At 39.6% G+C, this 15,455-nt stretch overlaps 1 protein-coding gene across 1 annotated transcript in view; it reads right to left on the bottom strand.

Moving 5' to 3' along the window:
• The window catches only part of DOCK3 (dedicator of cytokinesis 3), a 184,509-nt gene that overhangs the window by 100,390 nt on the left and 68,664 nt on the right, over positions 1–15,455 (bottom strand). Inside the window, exons 8-9 of the mRNA XM_082288519.1 lie at positions 8,108–8,149; positions 6,153–6,307 (exon numbers count right to left, since the gene is read on the bottom strand). Coding sequence (XP_082144645.1) covers positions 6,153–6,307; positions 8,108–8,149 — 197 coding nt within the window. The remainder of the gene's footprint in view (positions 1–6,152; positions 6,308–8,107; positions 8,150–15,455) is intronic.

A 15,455-nucleotide genomic window follows, 5' to 3' on the forward strand; every position in this document is an offset into this window, starting at 1 on the left:
CAGAGCCATTACTTGAGAGAGAAACAATACACAAAAAGGATCTTCAGGTCAGTCCCAAATCCTGGGAGAGAATTCAGTCCAGCTGGTTTGACACAGTTTTTACTTCCACATTAATTAACAATTTCTCTTTCAGCTATTCAACTTCAACCGTACTTATCTACCCTTTTTCTGACCTTATTAATGCCAGTCATACTCTTTTTTTTATTTCCCCCTCTCTCCACTCCCAGCTGCCAAACCTCCCTCTGCCCAAGGACAATCTGATGTCTAGAACGTGCACAAGTTCTACAGCCCCGGTTTGGGGCAGGTAGGGCTGCTCTGGACAGGTGTTTCTGCATTAAGGATGCTGATCCTGCATATCAGAGCTCTGAGAGGACTCAAACCCCTTCTTGGACAGGCTTGTGGGAAATTTGCCATTGCATTTTCAGAAGTTGGCTCAGTGTTTGAAATGGAAGCTCCTGACAGTGGTAATTGTCTGCATTATGAAGTGCTACAGGAAAATTATTCAAGATGGCATGTGTAAGTACAATGTAATTTTAGCTACACTGTTCCTGCTAACATTTTTTAGCAGCTGATATACATTCCTATTGACAGTTTAAAAGTCAAAAAAACATGACTAAATGATGATGAGACCCATGGAGCTAATAGCCATCATCAAATACAAACACAGCTGAAGGATTCCTGCCAAATTTGTTAAGGTAACCTTCATCAGCTTGGTATAGATTTGTATTCTGACGTCTGAATCGGGAATACTGCGTCACAGACACTCCTACTACAGAAAAAGTGAAAATCAAATCCCCTAAAAATTCATCATTTCTAAATCCAGTGTTTCAAACTGGTGCATTTCATTCCACTCTACCTAAACACTGTCACAAACATTTTCTTTTTACACCCTCCCCCTGCCACTCAAGTGCAGTATCATGACTTCTACAGGACCAGGTTATACAGGTGAGTAGCAACTTGAGAAAACTCTTCTAACACTCACACACTGGTTAAACCAAACCCAGTTTGGTCATGCCCCAGAAGTTAACTTGTTTAGGAAGACAAGGGGACACTTAAATTGAGAACGGTATTCTCTAATATTTTTACCCCTTTAGTATCTTAAACTACTTACACATTCGTCTGCTGATTTTTATCACAGAAAATAATTTGGTTAGAAAGTATCCCAAGATCCAGAGATTAGTTACAAATAGGAAATCACTATTTCCATTACCTCTGCAGTCACCACCAAACCCCACTGCAGAGCAGTACTAAGAGCCAAACATTGCCACTGAACATTTTTTGACTCAACCTTGAAAAATAGGGGCAGATGATTTTATGTCAGATGACTTTCGAGCAGCTGAATCCAACTATCCTGATGGAGACCCAGAGTGTTTTTCAGCCCATAATTATGTTTCCAAACCATGTTTCTCTCCTGAGAACTGCTTTGTCAATGGTGCTAAATCCTTAAGATAAGACTTGGGACAGACTGTACTGCTCACATTTTCCCCATCATCCACCCACAAACTGAGAAGATTTCCACAAAAAACATCTTTCTGTATCACTTATTAGCAAGAGCTTTAAAGAGCAAGCTTATGTTTTTTCTCATTTTGGCTACTCCTTTTAAATTTTAACACTGAAATCGATGTTTTCCAATCCAAGTCCCAGCCTTGTGTTGCAGTGGTTAGAATCCTGTCTCACCCCAAAGACATGGCAGATATTTAAAACAGACACCACAGAGAACATATGGTCTCTCGACAAAAGGTTGGAGCACTTTCTGTGTGAGAAATGCCCACATGGACTTCCTCAGCCACTGCCATCAACACCACCACAGGCACTCAGCACATCTTCCAAACCCCCCAGTCACGAGGAGGTCGTTGCTATAATGGGAATGGCAAAGGCTCAGTAAGTAGGAGGAGGCAGGTGGAGGAGTTTCCAGCAGAAATATGCACAACACCATTTTTCATGCATAATTACTGCTTAGGCCCCCAGATCTTCAAATTCAATCACATCAGAGTTTCTCTTTTGTTCTATTCACTCTCCATAATTAAGGATATTTCTAGATGACAACGAAATTTTAAATCCCAGCAGTGTGTAAAATAGGGTAACTGGTTGAAGATGCAGGCAGAATGAAAAACATTCACGTGTTTAAACATAAACTTTACAAAGAAAAAAATAAGACAGAAATTTATTTATCCTTTTCCATACTCAGAAGGCTGAGAGAATTGGGATTGTTCAGCCTGGAAAAGAGAAGACTTCCAGTACCTGAAGGAAGTCCACAAGAGAGATGGAGAGAGACTGTTTACAAGGGCTGGAGTGATAGGACAAGAGGGAATGGCTTCACATGGAGAGTGGGTTTAGATGAGATCCCAGGAAAAAATTCTGGGAGGGTGGGGAGGCCCTGGCACAGGGTGTCCAGAGAAGCTGTGGCTGCCCCATCTCTGGAAGTGTCCAAGGCCAGGTTGGATGGGACTTGGAGCAACGTGGGACAGTGGAAGGTGTCCCTGCCCATGGCAGAGAGTGGAATGAGATGGCCTTTAAGGGCCCTTCCAACTCAAACCATTCTGGGACTCTATGATAGTGGACTTTTCAAGCTTATTTTCAGAAAAAAACCTGCTATCATACTTTTGAATGTGTAATTTTTCTAAGTTATGCATAATTCCATGCATTTCCTAGAAAAATAGTTATTATATAGGTATCTAAATCTCACTGCTTTTACTGAATTAAGTATATTTTTACCCATCAAAATCATGCTAAAAAATGTAAAGAGATTTAAATTTATCTCTTTTTTTTTTCCACCTTTCAGCATAAATAACACTCTGGATCACTTTGTCTACCAGTTTCCAGCTCCTTTAGAGCAGTTTCATCCAGCCTGTATCTCTTTATTATATCAAGTTTAATACTTCTCTTCTGTTGAGGCAGGAGGTGCATTCCTGTATAACAGAACAAAATTAGTTGGCTCTGATGTGATTTGTGCTTGACAAATCTGTGTAGACTTTTACTTACCATCTTGTTAGCTTCTTAGTGCTAACAAGTAGTTTATTTGTTCCATGACTTTTCACATTTGTCATCAGATTGTAGCTGACCGTCTTAGGGAGATTGAGGCAAAACAGCCATTAAATACTCCAGCTATCTTGGAAACATCTGCTCATAGCTTAATGTCCCCTTTAATCTTTTCAGTTATTTCTTGATTTTGTAAAAAAATTTTTTTTGCTGCTAAAGCATTATAGAATTATTCTTTTTTTTTTTTTTTTTTTTGTCCTTGATGCCTTTTGCTAGTTGTATTTTTTGTACGAGTTTCTGTGTCTTCCCATCCCTGTTTGTGCAATTTCATTCATCTGCCCTTTTTTATACTGCCTTCCAGACTCCATTTCACCACAGGATATGATACAGACTTTCTGTTGTTCTCACATCATTGTTCTTTCCTTCATACTGAAACAATTTGCTTTTGTGGTCTTCAACAGTATCATTAAGAAACAGACAACTCTCAAATTTCTTTTCTCCATATCAGTTTACCTATCTCTGTTTGATCTTTATTGACCCCTTTCTTACTGAGTTCACCATCTTTACAGTAACATTTTCTTTCCTGCCTTTTTGATGTTACCCTCAACTTGGTCATTCCATGATCACTCATCCCAAGGTGTCTCACAATGGGGTATAATCATTGGCTAGAATCCAAACTGGATCAATTACCACATCATTTTCCAGTAACTTCCACGTAGCAAACAAACTGAGCTATTAAAGATGAATCACAAAGATTTTGTTGCTAGACTAGTGGCTTTTGTATGCAAGAAAAAAAATATCCTAAATACTTAAAAAAAGACAAATAAACATTGATCCCTTTTCATCTGAGCCTTCAAGTTCGATTTACTTACAAGTATTACTCTTTATATTTCTGTCAGATTAAAAATGAAGTAACTTTTTCCTTGTGTTTACCTCCAGGTCTGATGCCTCTGATGGCAGTGTTGTTACTCCTGCCATCCATAGCTCCTCCCTGTCATCCTTTGTCTGCTCCTCCTTTGCTGACAACCATTAAACACAGCAACATTTCTGTATTCAGAACCTGGGAACCACCTCCAACTGTATTTCAGCTGCTGCTCCAACCTTCTGATTGCTAATCCACACCTGGTGCATGTTGTTACTTCAGCCCTTGAAAAACACTGCAACTTTCACCCATTCCTCACTTAACCTCCCTGGGAAATAACTCTTGGCACCAGCAGGTTCAGGGAGGTTTGTAATCCAGCACATGTCCAAGGCAGTAATGCTGAAAGCCACTCAGCCTCCAGCATGCACTGCTTGGGTAAGAAATTTATCAACCTCCAAGCCATTTCAGAAGTCAATTTGTCCCTTTCATTTAGAGTGCAGCGTGCAGAAGCCTTGCTTAGGTTTTTTACCTTAATGTACTATTTCCCGAGAGGAAGGGAAATGCTTTAAAGTAGATATAAAAACATCATTCTAAATTTGTAGCTATGTGTTTGTCTGTTTTTTGGTTTCTTCTCCAAAATAGAGCTCAGCCTCATTACACATTTCTTCCCCAGCACTCTCTGGCATGTAAGAAAATGTAAAAATTATGCTGTTTTCAATACAGCCGACCACTGAGGCTTAATGCAAAGAGCTAAGTAATAACAACTGTTTGCACAAAAAAGCATTACTATATATATTTAAATTTGCCTGAATCACTCTTTGTGCTTTTTCTCATTATAACTATTATTTTCTTGACCTTTTTTTCATCACTGACAAAACCCTTTCCTTAAGGCTCTCCACTCAGTGTTTACATACAAACTGCAGCCCAAGACAATTCATCTCCTTTCAAAGCAACTTCTGCTGGCAGCAGCTCGTCCGCCTGTCCCTTCCTCTTCCTGGCAGCTTTTCTCATCTAAATTACTTAGTATTTTACTGCTTTGCAGTAGGAGCTAGTTGTGCACATTTTTTTGGCTTCATTTTCCATTTTCACCTTTCCCTCTTAACAGTTATTTTCTGGTAATTCTCTCAAGAGAGGAATCATAGGCACATCCTCCTAAACTACATCAGCTGGAGTGTCCACAGAGCTGCAAAGGTGGGAAGGGTCTGGAGGTGAAGCCAAAGGGGGAGTGGCTGAGGGCACTTGGTTTGTTCAGCCTGGAGGAGACTGAGGGGACACCTCACTGGAGCCTTCAGCATCCTCCCAATGGGCAGCAGAGGGGAGGGTACCAATCTGCTCTCTGTGACCAGGGACAGCAGGGAATTTCTGGAGCTGTGTCACGGCAGGTTTAAGCTGGATATCAGGAAATACCATCAAGTCATCAGAGCTTTCTAATATAGACCAATTTTTAGTGGGATGTACTGTGAAGAGAAACAAAACTGTTATCACTCTACTCTGAACTTTCTTGGATGAACATCATTCACATAACTATGTTCTTCTGAAGAGAGGAAAGAACACATTCTGTGGCTCTTCCCTCACTTTAAAACAAGTCTAAATCTAATTGCTGAAAATTAGGAGAGTTTTGACTATGGCAGCAAGTGACTGTCAGGACATGCTTTTACCAAAACTCAGAACACTCCACAAACATGCTGTTCTTCAGATCAGACCAAGCTGCACTTGCTAAACTTCCAAAATAAATGCTCTTCTATATACTCTGATGTTTTCAAAGCATATGCTCGTAAAAGAAAAAGCCCATCTCATGTTTGCTAACACTGGTACCAATTAGTTGAGTGTACTGAGAGCACAGACATAGGAATACATGTGAGTAGTTGATGTTGAGAGCAATACAGTGATGAGAATGAGCTATTTTGTGACAGGCCTGGAAGGCAGTGAGTGGAGAAGAGTTAAAGAGGCACACAGCAGTCCCTTCTCAAACCACCCCATAGCCTGGCCCTGTCATTATTTGTGTTTCTTAACCAACAGCCCTAAGGAGGAAGCTATGAGACACTAAGAGCTTCAGTAATGTCTGGAGGCAAAGTCAGAAAACTAAAACATTCAACCATTCTGTGCCTTCAACTAATTCACTAAATTTCCTATGCTAGACCAGCATTTCTGATATTCCCACAGAAGGACTGCAGGACCAGCCACTTATGATTTATCAGCTCCGTCCTTCTAGCTGGGCCACAAGAACACCCCACGTGTTTTTCTCCAATATAATTGCTCTGTTCACAGCTCTTTTCCTAGGAAGCTTTTCAGCTATTTGACACCTTCCTACCTGATCTGTTTGCCTTCCCGGACATCGTACAAAGAAAAAAAGACATCTGTGTCCTCTCCAATGGTGTTGTAGGTGAAGCTCTTCAGGCTGAGGAAGAAGTGATGAGGCACTGGCATCCGACAGGCTTCCCCGTGCCGCTGACGGATCGTATCCACCTGATTCAAAGCAGGGAAAACCATAGGCAGCTCTTCACAAATAAAGGACACGTGACCAACTTGAACATTTTAACTGAGAGGCTGCCTCTCCTCTCTCCGTCAAGTAAAAGCTTAATCTCAAATATATTCTGCCTCAGAGATAGGTGCTAGATTAAGTTTTCTTCCTCTATTTTTAACACTTCTAATTTGAATAGATTTATGAAACTGTGATAACCAAGTAGATACAAAACAAATGGTTTATGCAATGGAAATCTGATTTTATCAAGTAAACCAAGTCAATCCCATTTCTCAAATTTTGCCTTGATCCTGGTACTGAAAATGAATTATAAAATAGTACTGGGGTGGTTCCTGATGATTTCCACTTAAAGCAGATGGACTTCAAAGCATTTTTAATAACATTTGTTACATCATTACTTTCCAGCAGCTGCAATTCATTTATAGAGGTCACTTACATGGCCAGTAGTACAAGGGCAGTGACTGTTCCCCTGTACTGGGCACTGGTAAGGCCACACCTCAAATCCTGGGGTTTGGGCCCCTTACTCCAAGGAAGACACTGAGGTGATGGAGCTTGTGCAGAGAAGGGAACGGAGCTGGGAAGGGTCTGGAGCACAAGTCAGATGAGGAGGAGCTGAGGGAGCAGGGTGGGCTCAGCATGGAGAAAAGGAGGCTCAGGGCGGACCTTATTGCCCTGTGTAACTCCCTGAAAGGAGGTTGTAGCCAGGTGGGGGTTGGTCTCTTCTCTCAAGGAACAAGCAAAAGGACAAGAGAAAAATAGTCTCAAGTTGTGCTAGGGAGGTTTAGATTAGATATTAGGGAAAATTCTTCACAGAAAGGGTTGCCAAGCATTGGAACAGGCTGTTCAGGGAAGTGGTGGAGTCACCATCCTTGGAGGGATTTAAAAGTTGTGTAGATGTAGTGCTCAGGGACAGTTTAGTGACAGGCTTGGCATTGCTGGGGGAACATTTGGACCTAAACTTAAGGGTGTTTTTCACTCAAAAACAATCCATGACTTACAACCAGGCTTAACAGGCCAGTTTGTCCTGCAGGTATAAAAACACTTAATAAGGGTTGATAACATGAGGAATCAACCAAGCCAAATAGTTGAAAGGTTTACATTTTGACTCAACATATCAAGACATATTTAAAGCAGTGAATGCTGGGGTGGCCAAAGAAAAAAGAGTGTAAGTAAATGTATGCTTTCAGTTTTTACAGCCCTTTACATGCACTCAGTCTGATCTTAATAAACAGAAAGCATGAATATCCTAAGTTCCCTATGCTCATCTCATCTGAATGCATAGACAGGTACATTCTAACCAAGAAAATCTTAACATTTTCAGATGTACAATTCAGATTTGTACTGGTTTAAAAGGAATTTTGTTCTGGATTTTAAATAAAATCCAAAGAAATCCTCATTCCTTAAAGACAGGTACCTGTGGAAGCACAGATCTCTGTAAAGATCAAAGCCAGATTCCATGACCAGGACTGGATTATATTAGTACAGAAAGGATGTGTGAAACAGAAGCCACTAGGCCATGTGTTAGCAGGTAGAGAGGAGTCACACAGGCAGAGTGAGGCTTTTGATCTCACTACACAAGTTGATCTTTTAAGAACAACAGTTATGAGCTCAGGAAAAGAGACCTAAATGGAATTTGAAGAAGGACCTTAGTGACTTAAATATTTGGGAATCTTCTGAGGAAGTGTTCTATGGGTAAGGACTTACCCAATAATCTCCATCACACCTTTACCTACATTACCATAAACTTAAAGACAAGAAAAAATTCAAATGTGAATGATATTTACCTGTGATGTGCTCTGCTGGACACTGTGTCTACTTGACAAATGCTGTGGAGATATAAAATAGCAAAATTTAAACCTTTTTGAAAGTAAGAAATATTTCCATTATATTTATGTAGCATTAGAACAGTAATTCTAAAATATGACTTTCAAAATGATTATCAACTTTTCATGGCCTTTTTTTCACAGTGTATCATCACTCACAAGACCACCTGCTTTCCTAAAGGCTTTTCTCAGCTAACTTGGTTCTTTACCTAACTACTTGAATTTACAGGGGGTATTTACCTTAGCTTTTAAAGTAAATGGCTGTCACGAGTTAGAGAGAATTTCAAAAAGAAATGTTATTATAGTGTTGGAAAATTTCATTATTCTGTATAATCTCTATCTTCTCTCACTAAACGGGAAGATACCTCACCACTAACCATCATCTCCTGGTATATTGTTTGTGAGAAGGTGCATTTGTTAAAAAACACAGGCATATAGAAAAAAAGATGGATTTTAGATGTTGTTTAAACTTTTTGCTTTAATAAGAAAATGAAATCCTGAAAAATGGTTAAAGACTCTTCTACAATGTCAGCTGCCCAACACCTGTAAAGAAGCATCAGTGTAAAGAGCTACAATGTCTAAAAATTCAGAGGATGATGCTGTATTTAAAGCCTTTTATGCTAGAAGATGTTATAATCAGAAAATGGACTGCAAGACTCACTGAAGCCATTTAATCTCCAAACAGAGATTTAAATACTAATCTAAATTGAAAAGGCTTCAGAGAGCTTTAAAAAAAATCATTAATGATTCTACCATGCCTTTCCCTGCATATCATGTTAATATTAGCATTTTAAACAGAAATATTTACACTGACACTACCACACACTAATAAATACTTTCTTCATTTGCCCCACCTCTCTCCTATTACAAACCCAACATCTTATTCTGACCAAACATTTACACTCTGTATCAGAATTAGCAGATCTGTTGACAAACACAAAGCTTCAAAGGAGGTGAAAGTAAAAGATTGTCCACAAAATGGATGTGGCAATATTCTTCTCAATCTATGACACTGTCTTTCACACAGAACACAAATAAGATTTTTTTACCACAAAAGGAGAGAGACTCTTCATAATGAGAATAAAGCAAGGAGATATTGGGGTACTGAGGAAGCTGGCAGAAGTGCTCACTGAGCCCCTTTCAATCCCTCACCAGCTGTTCTGGTTAACTGGGGAGGTCCCAGTCAAACATGAGCCAGCAGTGGGCCCAGCTAGCCAAGGACGCCCCTGTATTTGACACTGGTAATGCCACATCTCAAATCCTGTGTTCACTTTTGGGCCCCTCACTGCTGGGTTGGCTGTTAGGGAAAATTTTGTCACCCAAAGCGTTGTCAAGCATTGGAACAGGCTGCCCAGGGCCGTAGTGGAGTCCCCACCCCTGGAGGGATTTAAAAGAAGGGTAGCTGTGCCACTTGGGGACGGGGGTCGGTGGGGGCCTTGGCAGTTCTGGGGGAATGGTTGAGCTCAAGGATCTTAAAGGTGTCCTCCAACCTAAACAATTCTATGAATTCTAAATGGCATATTTTGACATCTGTTTACATTCACAGTTATAAAAATGCCCTCTTTCACACTCTCAGTAGAAAGAGTGCTTTAGCGCTCCATTGTTCGTCTGAATATTGCACCATCTTCTGAATGTTAAAAGCCTTTAAGTTGGCTGAGTTGTCTATTTAATCTTTTTGTCACCTGCAACCACTCAGAATCATCTGGCACAGAAAAGACCAGTTATTTAAGCTACTCAAGGTGTCCTGACTTCTTTTGATTAAATTAATCTCTAAATCCAAGTAAGAAAGTGAGAGAGACACCCAAGCAACACAAATATGAGAGGTGGTCTGAAGAGATCCCTCAGCAAACACTGCTGCTTACAGAGTGTACACTGAGGTAAACCTATAACAATAAGTGGTAAAAACCTCAGGTTTTAATTTTTTCCACTATCAGAAGATAAGATTTTACTAACTCTCTGCTTTTATGCTTCAGGACCACATTGTAACAATACAATCACTGACTGAGTTAATTTTACGCGCCCTTGCCTCTGGCCAGGCAAAGTGCCCAGAGGGTATGTGCCATTTTTGGGTACTTGGATGGGAGGGTGACTGAAAACAGCCAACATGGATTTATCAGGGGTACATTATGCTGGATCAAGTGATTCCCCTGAGGTAAAATAACCAAATCAGTAGATGAGGGAAAATCAGTGGCTGTTGTTTCTCCTCTGCTCAGCAAGGCCCTCAGCACAGTCTCCCACAGCATTCCTGTACTCAAGCTGTAAAGTTACACCTGCATCAGCAGACTAAACTATTTTGTCAAAAAACCCCACAAACAGTAGGATTTTCAGGCTCCAAAGGTAGTGGTTAATGGTGTAGATTAGATTCTTCAGGGGTCTGTCCTGAGACCTATGAAGCCTTAAATTCCCAGATGATCCTAAACTGGGGGCAGCAGACTGGCTGGGTCCCACTAACGCAAGCCAAACGTAAGTCAGGGGAGCACTCTGGCAGCAGGGACATTTAACAATGTACTGTTTGTGTTATTAGGAATGGAGCCAGTAGACTGAGAATAACATTTATTCCTTTTTTCCTTAGCACTCAGTAAACTACAGCTGAAACACTGCATTCAGCAAAGGACAGCGAAGCAGCCCAAGGTGTTTGAGGAGGATGGAGGGAATGCAGCATTTTGAGTCTGGAGAAGAAAAGGTCTGTAGGTGACCTGTGGCAGCCTTCCTGTAACCATGAAGTTCCCAGCACAAAGACACAGCCAGGCTCTCCACAGAGCTGCACAGCAGCTTGGTCAAAATACTGTGGTCATCAATTACAACACTGGATAATGTTCCAACAAGGAAAAATATAAGTCCATCAGGGCAGCCAAGCATTAGAACAGGGATCCAATCCTTTCCCTCGAAGAATTTCAACATCCAATTGGACAAAACTCTTTGTAGCCTGGTCTGAGTTCAGTATTGACCTTGCATTGGGAGGAGGAAGTTTGCCTAGACCTCTCTGAGGGCCCTTCCAACCTGAAAAGCCTTTCAAGGTGATATAAAAATCAGGACTGTTAAGAAATTATCCATCTTCCTTCTAAAAAACAAAACAAAACAAAAACAAAAAAAAAAATCAGTTTTACCTTTATTCTTCCCAAAAGATAGTTGTCCGTAAAGGTTGTGCACACTTTAACAAATACAACATTCAGTGTAGCTGTTCTCATCAAAGTGTTTTGTGATGCTTCAACTGATTCCTTGCTATTGAAATCTAGGCCTACTGATTCTTTTCTTATCCATCATTAGGATGAAAAGATTAATTAATTCAGCTTGTGATTGCATTATAACCTCAAATCTCCTCTACAAAACCACCTAAGCTTGTAGTGTCCCAATCTGTACTTCCGAGGTAACAATTGATTGCAGTAGTTAAAACCTTACATTTCTGATTCTCCCTGGTATACTACACTTTTCATATAATTTCTTCAGTTTCTCTATATTATTTGGAATTCTGATCCTTCCCTCCACTGAAAGAATCAGAAATACCATTTCCAACTTTGTGGATTTTGTATATTTAGTAAGCAGACTCCCTATTTCAGCATCTAGTCCTTAATTAAACTTGAAGCACTACAAAATGGAGGATGACCTCAAGAAATTCAGCAAATTCATCCCTCCTCCTATTTAATCAAATTATTGACAACCATTCTCCTTTTCTTTCTTTTGAGTATGGGTTTTTTAATTAGCTCTGTGTTTATTTTGCAGTAATTTCATCTAGAACTACTGACCTTTGGAGAATTTAAATTAAGAAAAAAACGTTTAAAACCTTTATTTAAATCTAAATATGGCATCAGCTGCTTCTCCTCTATCCACTATACATATCTGTGTTCTGGAAATACATTGAAACTTTTAAAAATTACTTATTCTGGACAAGTTCACACTCACTCATGTCCTTGCTGCAAGTAATTATTATTTTCTTTTATTATTATTATTATTTCCCAGCATTTTTTACAGGGAGAGAACAATTACTAGCTCCTCCTCCATCACCCATTTTTAAGGTGTGAAGTTTGCTTGCCCTTTGCTGGTATTCTGGAACCTTACCCACCTTCCCAATGATTATCACTAACACATCTGATGTGGCTTCTCTAGAGATCCCAGCTGGAATGTACACAGTTCTAAATTCCCTGGAACTAAAAAGTTCTTGATAAAGTTAACATCTTACCAGAGTTTAGTGGGGCAAGAAGGATATTAAATGTCACATTACTTTCTTGCATCATGTGCCAGTTGGTTTACTCCAGTATAAAAACTTTTCTTTGGCTTCCCAGTATTATCAGGTTATTTATATAAAACTGTTTCTTGATACAATTGACCACATTTGCTTGTTAAACTTGAATTTGTGCATTGCCCAATTTTTCTATTTGCCCATTTGTGCTATTCTATTATACTTCTCTATAAAATTTGGTTCTTGTAAACTTGCTCTTGGTAACCTCAATTTCCCTTTCACTCTAACGCCTGGAGGAAAAGAAGAATTCCTAACTTATCCAACTTGGCCTGTTAGTGAGCATCTTGTGGTTTTGTTCTTAATTTACTGAAAGAGCTATCAATTCTCCTTACCTCCTTCTTCCCATCAAACCTCTTTCTCATGGTATCTTATCTACCAATATCAGTTTTCAGTGTTGTTCTTCCTCATTCCTTTCCTAGCAATGCCTGGTAAGTGAATCCCATCATTCCCAAGTCAGTCTTAAACTGCTTTCTGTCTTAATATTCTCATCTGACCTCTTACTGGGGTTTAGAACCCAACATACATAAACCTGTTCTCTGTCAATCTGCTTTGTTAAACAGAGAACAACCAAGAAAATCACAACAAAGATTTCGTGATCTTCCTGTCCAGCTTGTGTCCAGCTGTTTTCCTTATCTAGTAGAGTTCTGGGTAACTGAACTATTTTCTTGACTATTCCTCCTTACCAATCACATTTACCATCTGAAAAAAGAATAAACAGTTATGAGGTGCATTAATGGCAGCATTAATTTGAAACTATTTGTTTAGGAACTCTATTTTTTTTTAATAGGAACTCTGGTGAACTCGTGGCATTTCTCTCACACAGCTGGAAGAAATGCCTAAGCTGCAGCAGTTACACAGTCAACAGTTGTGCCTTTCATGCACCTCCTGAACTTGTCCTGAAGACACACACCCACTTCAATAACTTTATAGAAAAGCTAAACCTAATTCATCACCAGCTTTGAACATTTCTGATTTGCGAAATGACTTCAGACGTTTGTAACTTGTAACCCTTTCCACTAAAATGTGCCATCCAAGTGTTCCTGACATTCTGCAGGACTTTGTGTTCCTAAATGACAACTTCAATCCAGTGGCAACTCCAGCACTGAGCTCTGTGGCAGAATTCTGAGAACATATCTTCCCACCATTCAAAAGTAATATGTATTTTTTAAAAGCGTTCTGTCATATTGGTTAAAGTCACAAACACTGTCATAGGGAAAGGGCAACTTGCTTTCCTTCAGGAGCAAAGCAACAACTCCTGACAAATACTGTGCATCCTGCAGCCACTGGCATTTAGCTTCAGAATGAGTAACGTGGAGAAGCAGGATGTGCAAGGCCTCAGAGCACAACAGTTCTGCCAAAGAGATTAATTCAGCATCACCCAGCAGTTACAGATACACTTAGCAATGAAACATGAGAGCTGAAAAAGAGGCTCGAATTTAACAACTTACAATTTATCAAGAAGAGTAGTGCTAAGTCTAATGACTGAGTAAAAAATGCTTGAATCTGTTGTCGCAGAGAGAAAAGTCTGATGTGCTACCTCACCCATTGCTCTGCTAATGAGTGTTTTCTATGTTACATTTAACATCCTACAATCCTGAAAATACAAGAAAGCAATTTGGCTCTCACAACTATTCCTGCAAGATTATTCTACAATGTAAAACCCATTGCTCATTTGAGAATCCATGAAGTATTTCATCACAAGTAAGGAGGATTCTCTCCCTGAGTTTTTGTTAAATAATACAAATGATCCCCCAACCATATTAAAAATAACCCTAAAACAACCTAAGTCACCAACATACCCTTCCCTCATTTTTTATTAAATTCAAGTTTAAAAAAGTAACAGGTTTTCAGCTGCTTTGGTTCCTGAAATTGCCTTCTGACTGTGAAGAGATGTGATTAGACAGCACTGTCCTCTTGCATCTACAGACGCCGGCAGCAGTGAAGTGTGAAGTGAGTAATGGTGTGTCCTGATCCCAGCCCAGAACGGAGCAGCACAGGCACAGGACTAAGGGGTGACACAATTAGGCTGCTCTGGCAATAAATATTGCCTACTTGCAGTATTCCAAGAATTCAGAGTAAAAAAATGTGCAGAATAAACCTCAGAGTAATAAACCAATCCTTAGTTAGCAACTAATCTCACACTGAGTCTTCACTGATTGAATTTGGTAGCAAGTTATTTCCATGCTGTATTGAAGGAAAACTCTGCTGTACTGGCACCAAACTCTCCTCAGACCATGGAAAATCAGGAACAAACTTTAAAAATTAGCTCTATAGACTGGTGTACTTTCATATTTCTTATGCAACACTTTTTATTTCTTTCCATGAAATCCACTCTTATATGGTGCAAATAATCCAAACCAGCAACAGCACCCAGCCTGTTTACAAAACATGCCTTTGGTTTAAGGAAAAGGTATATCTTGCACACCAAAACCCATCCCCAAGCCATGGACCTCTCTGCTCCTAATCTGAAATAGCTGAAAGTCAAAACTGTTTTAAAATAGGAAATTAAAAGCTTCCTAGAAGTGAGTGACACTGTAACAGCATTACGTAGAAAACACTCTATTTTCTTTGGAAGATATTAAGTGAAGAAGTTGTATAAAATAATTGCTGAGGGGGTTTTTTTTGGGTTGTTTGGGGCTTTCTTTTTTGGATAAAACAGCCTCTGAGGAAGGGTTTTCATTCACTTTCCTGAATTTTACATGCTGCTTACCTGCTGAACGTTACATGCTGTTTCTCCCTCTACAGTTACATCACAACACAACCCAAATTATCTGTATTAGTCCTACTAACAGAGAATCCAAACACAATTAAGTTGTAACATGCATCAGTGACTTTACAGTTCGTTAATGGCACAATTCACATTTCCAAAACAACTTCAACTTCATTAGGTACCAACAGGACTTTACAAGTGACTAATCATGACAGAATTTGGAACTCACTCCAGTGAAGGAATTATACTACTTTACCTGAAAATCCAAATATTTTTATTCAAATGCACATCATGTTTTCTAAGGAGCACTGACACAAAACAGGGATGGTCTTAATGCTCAAGGATTAATTTTGCTTAAATTA

Source organism: Coloeus monedula (genome assembly GCF_965178545.1).
Source record: "Coloeus monedula genome assembly, chromosome: 11".
Classification (NCBI taxonomy): domain Eukaryota; kingdom Metazoa; phylum Chordata; class Aves; order Passeriformes; family Corvidae; genus Coloeus; species Coloeus monedula.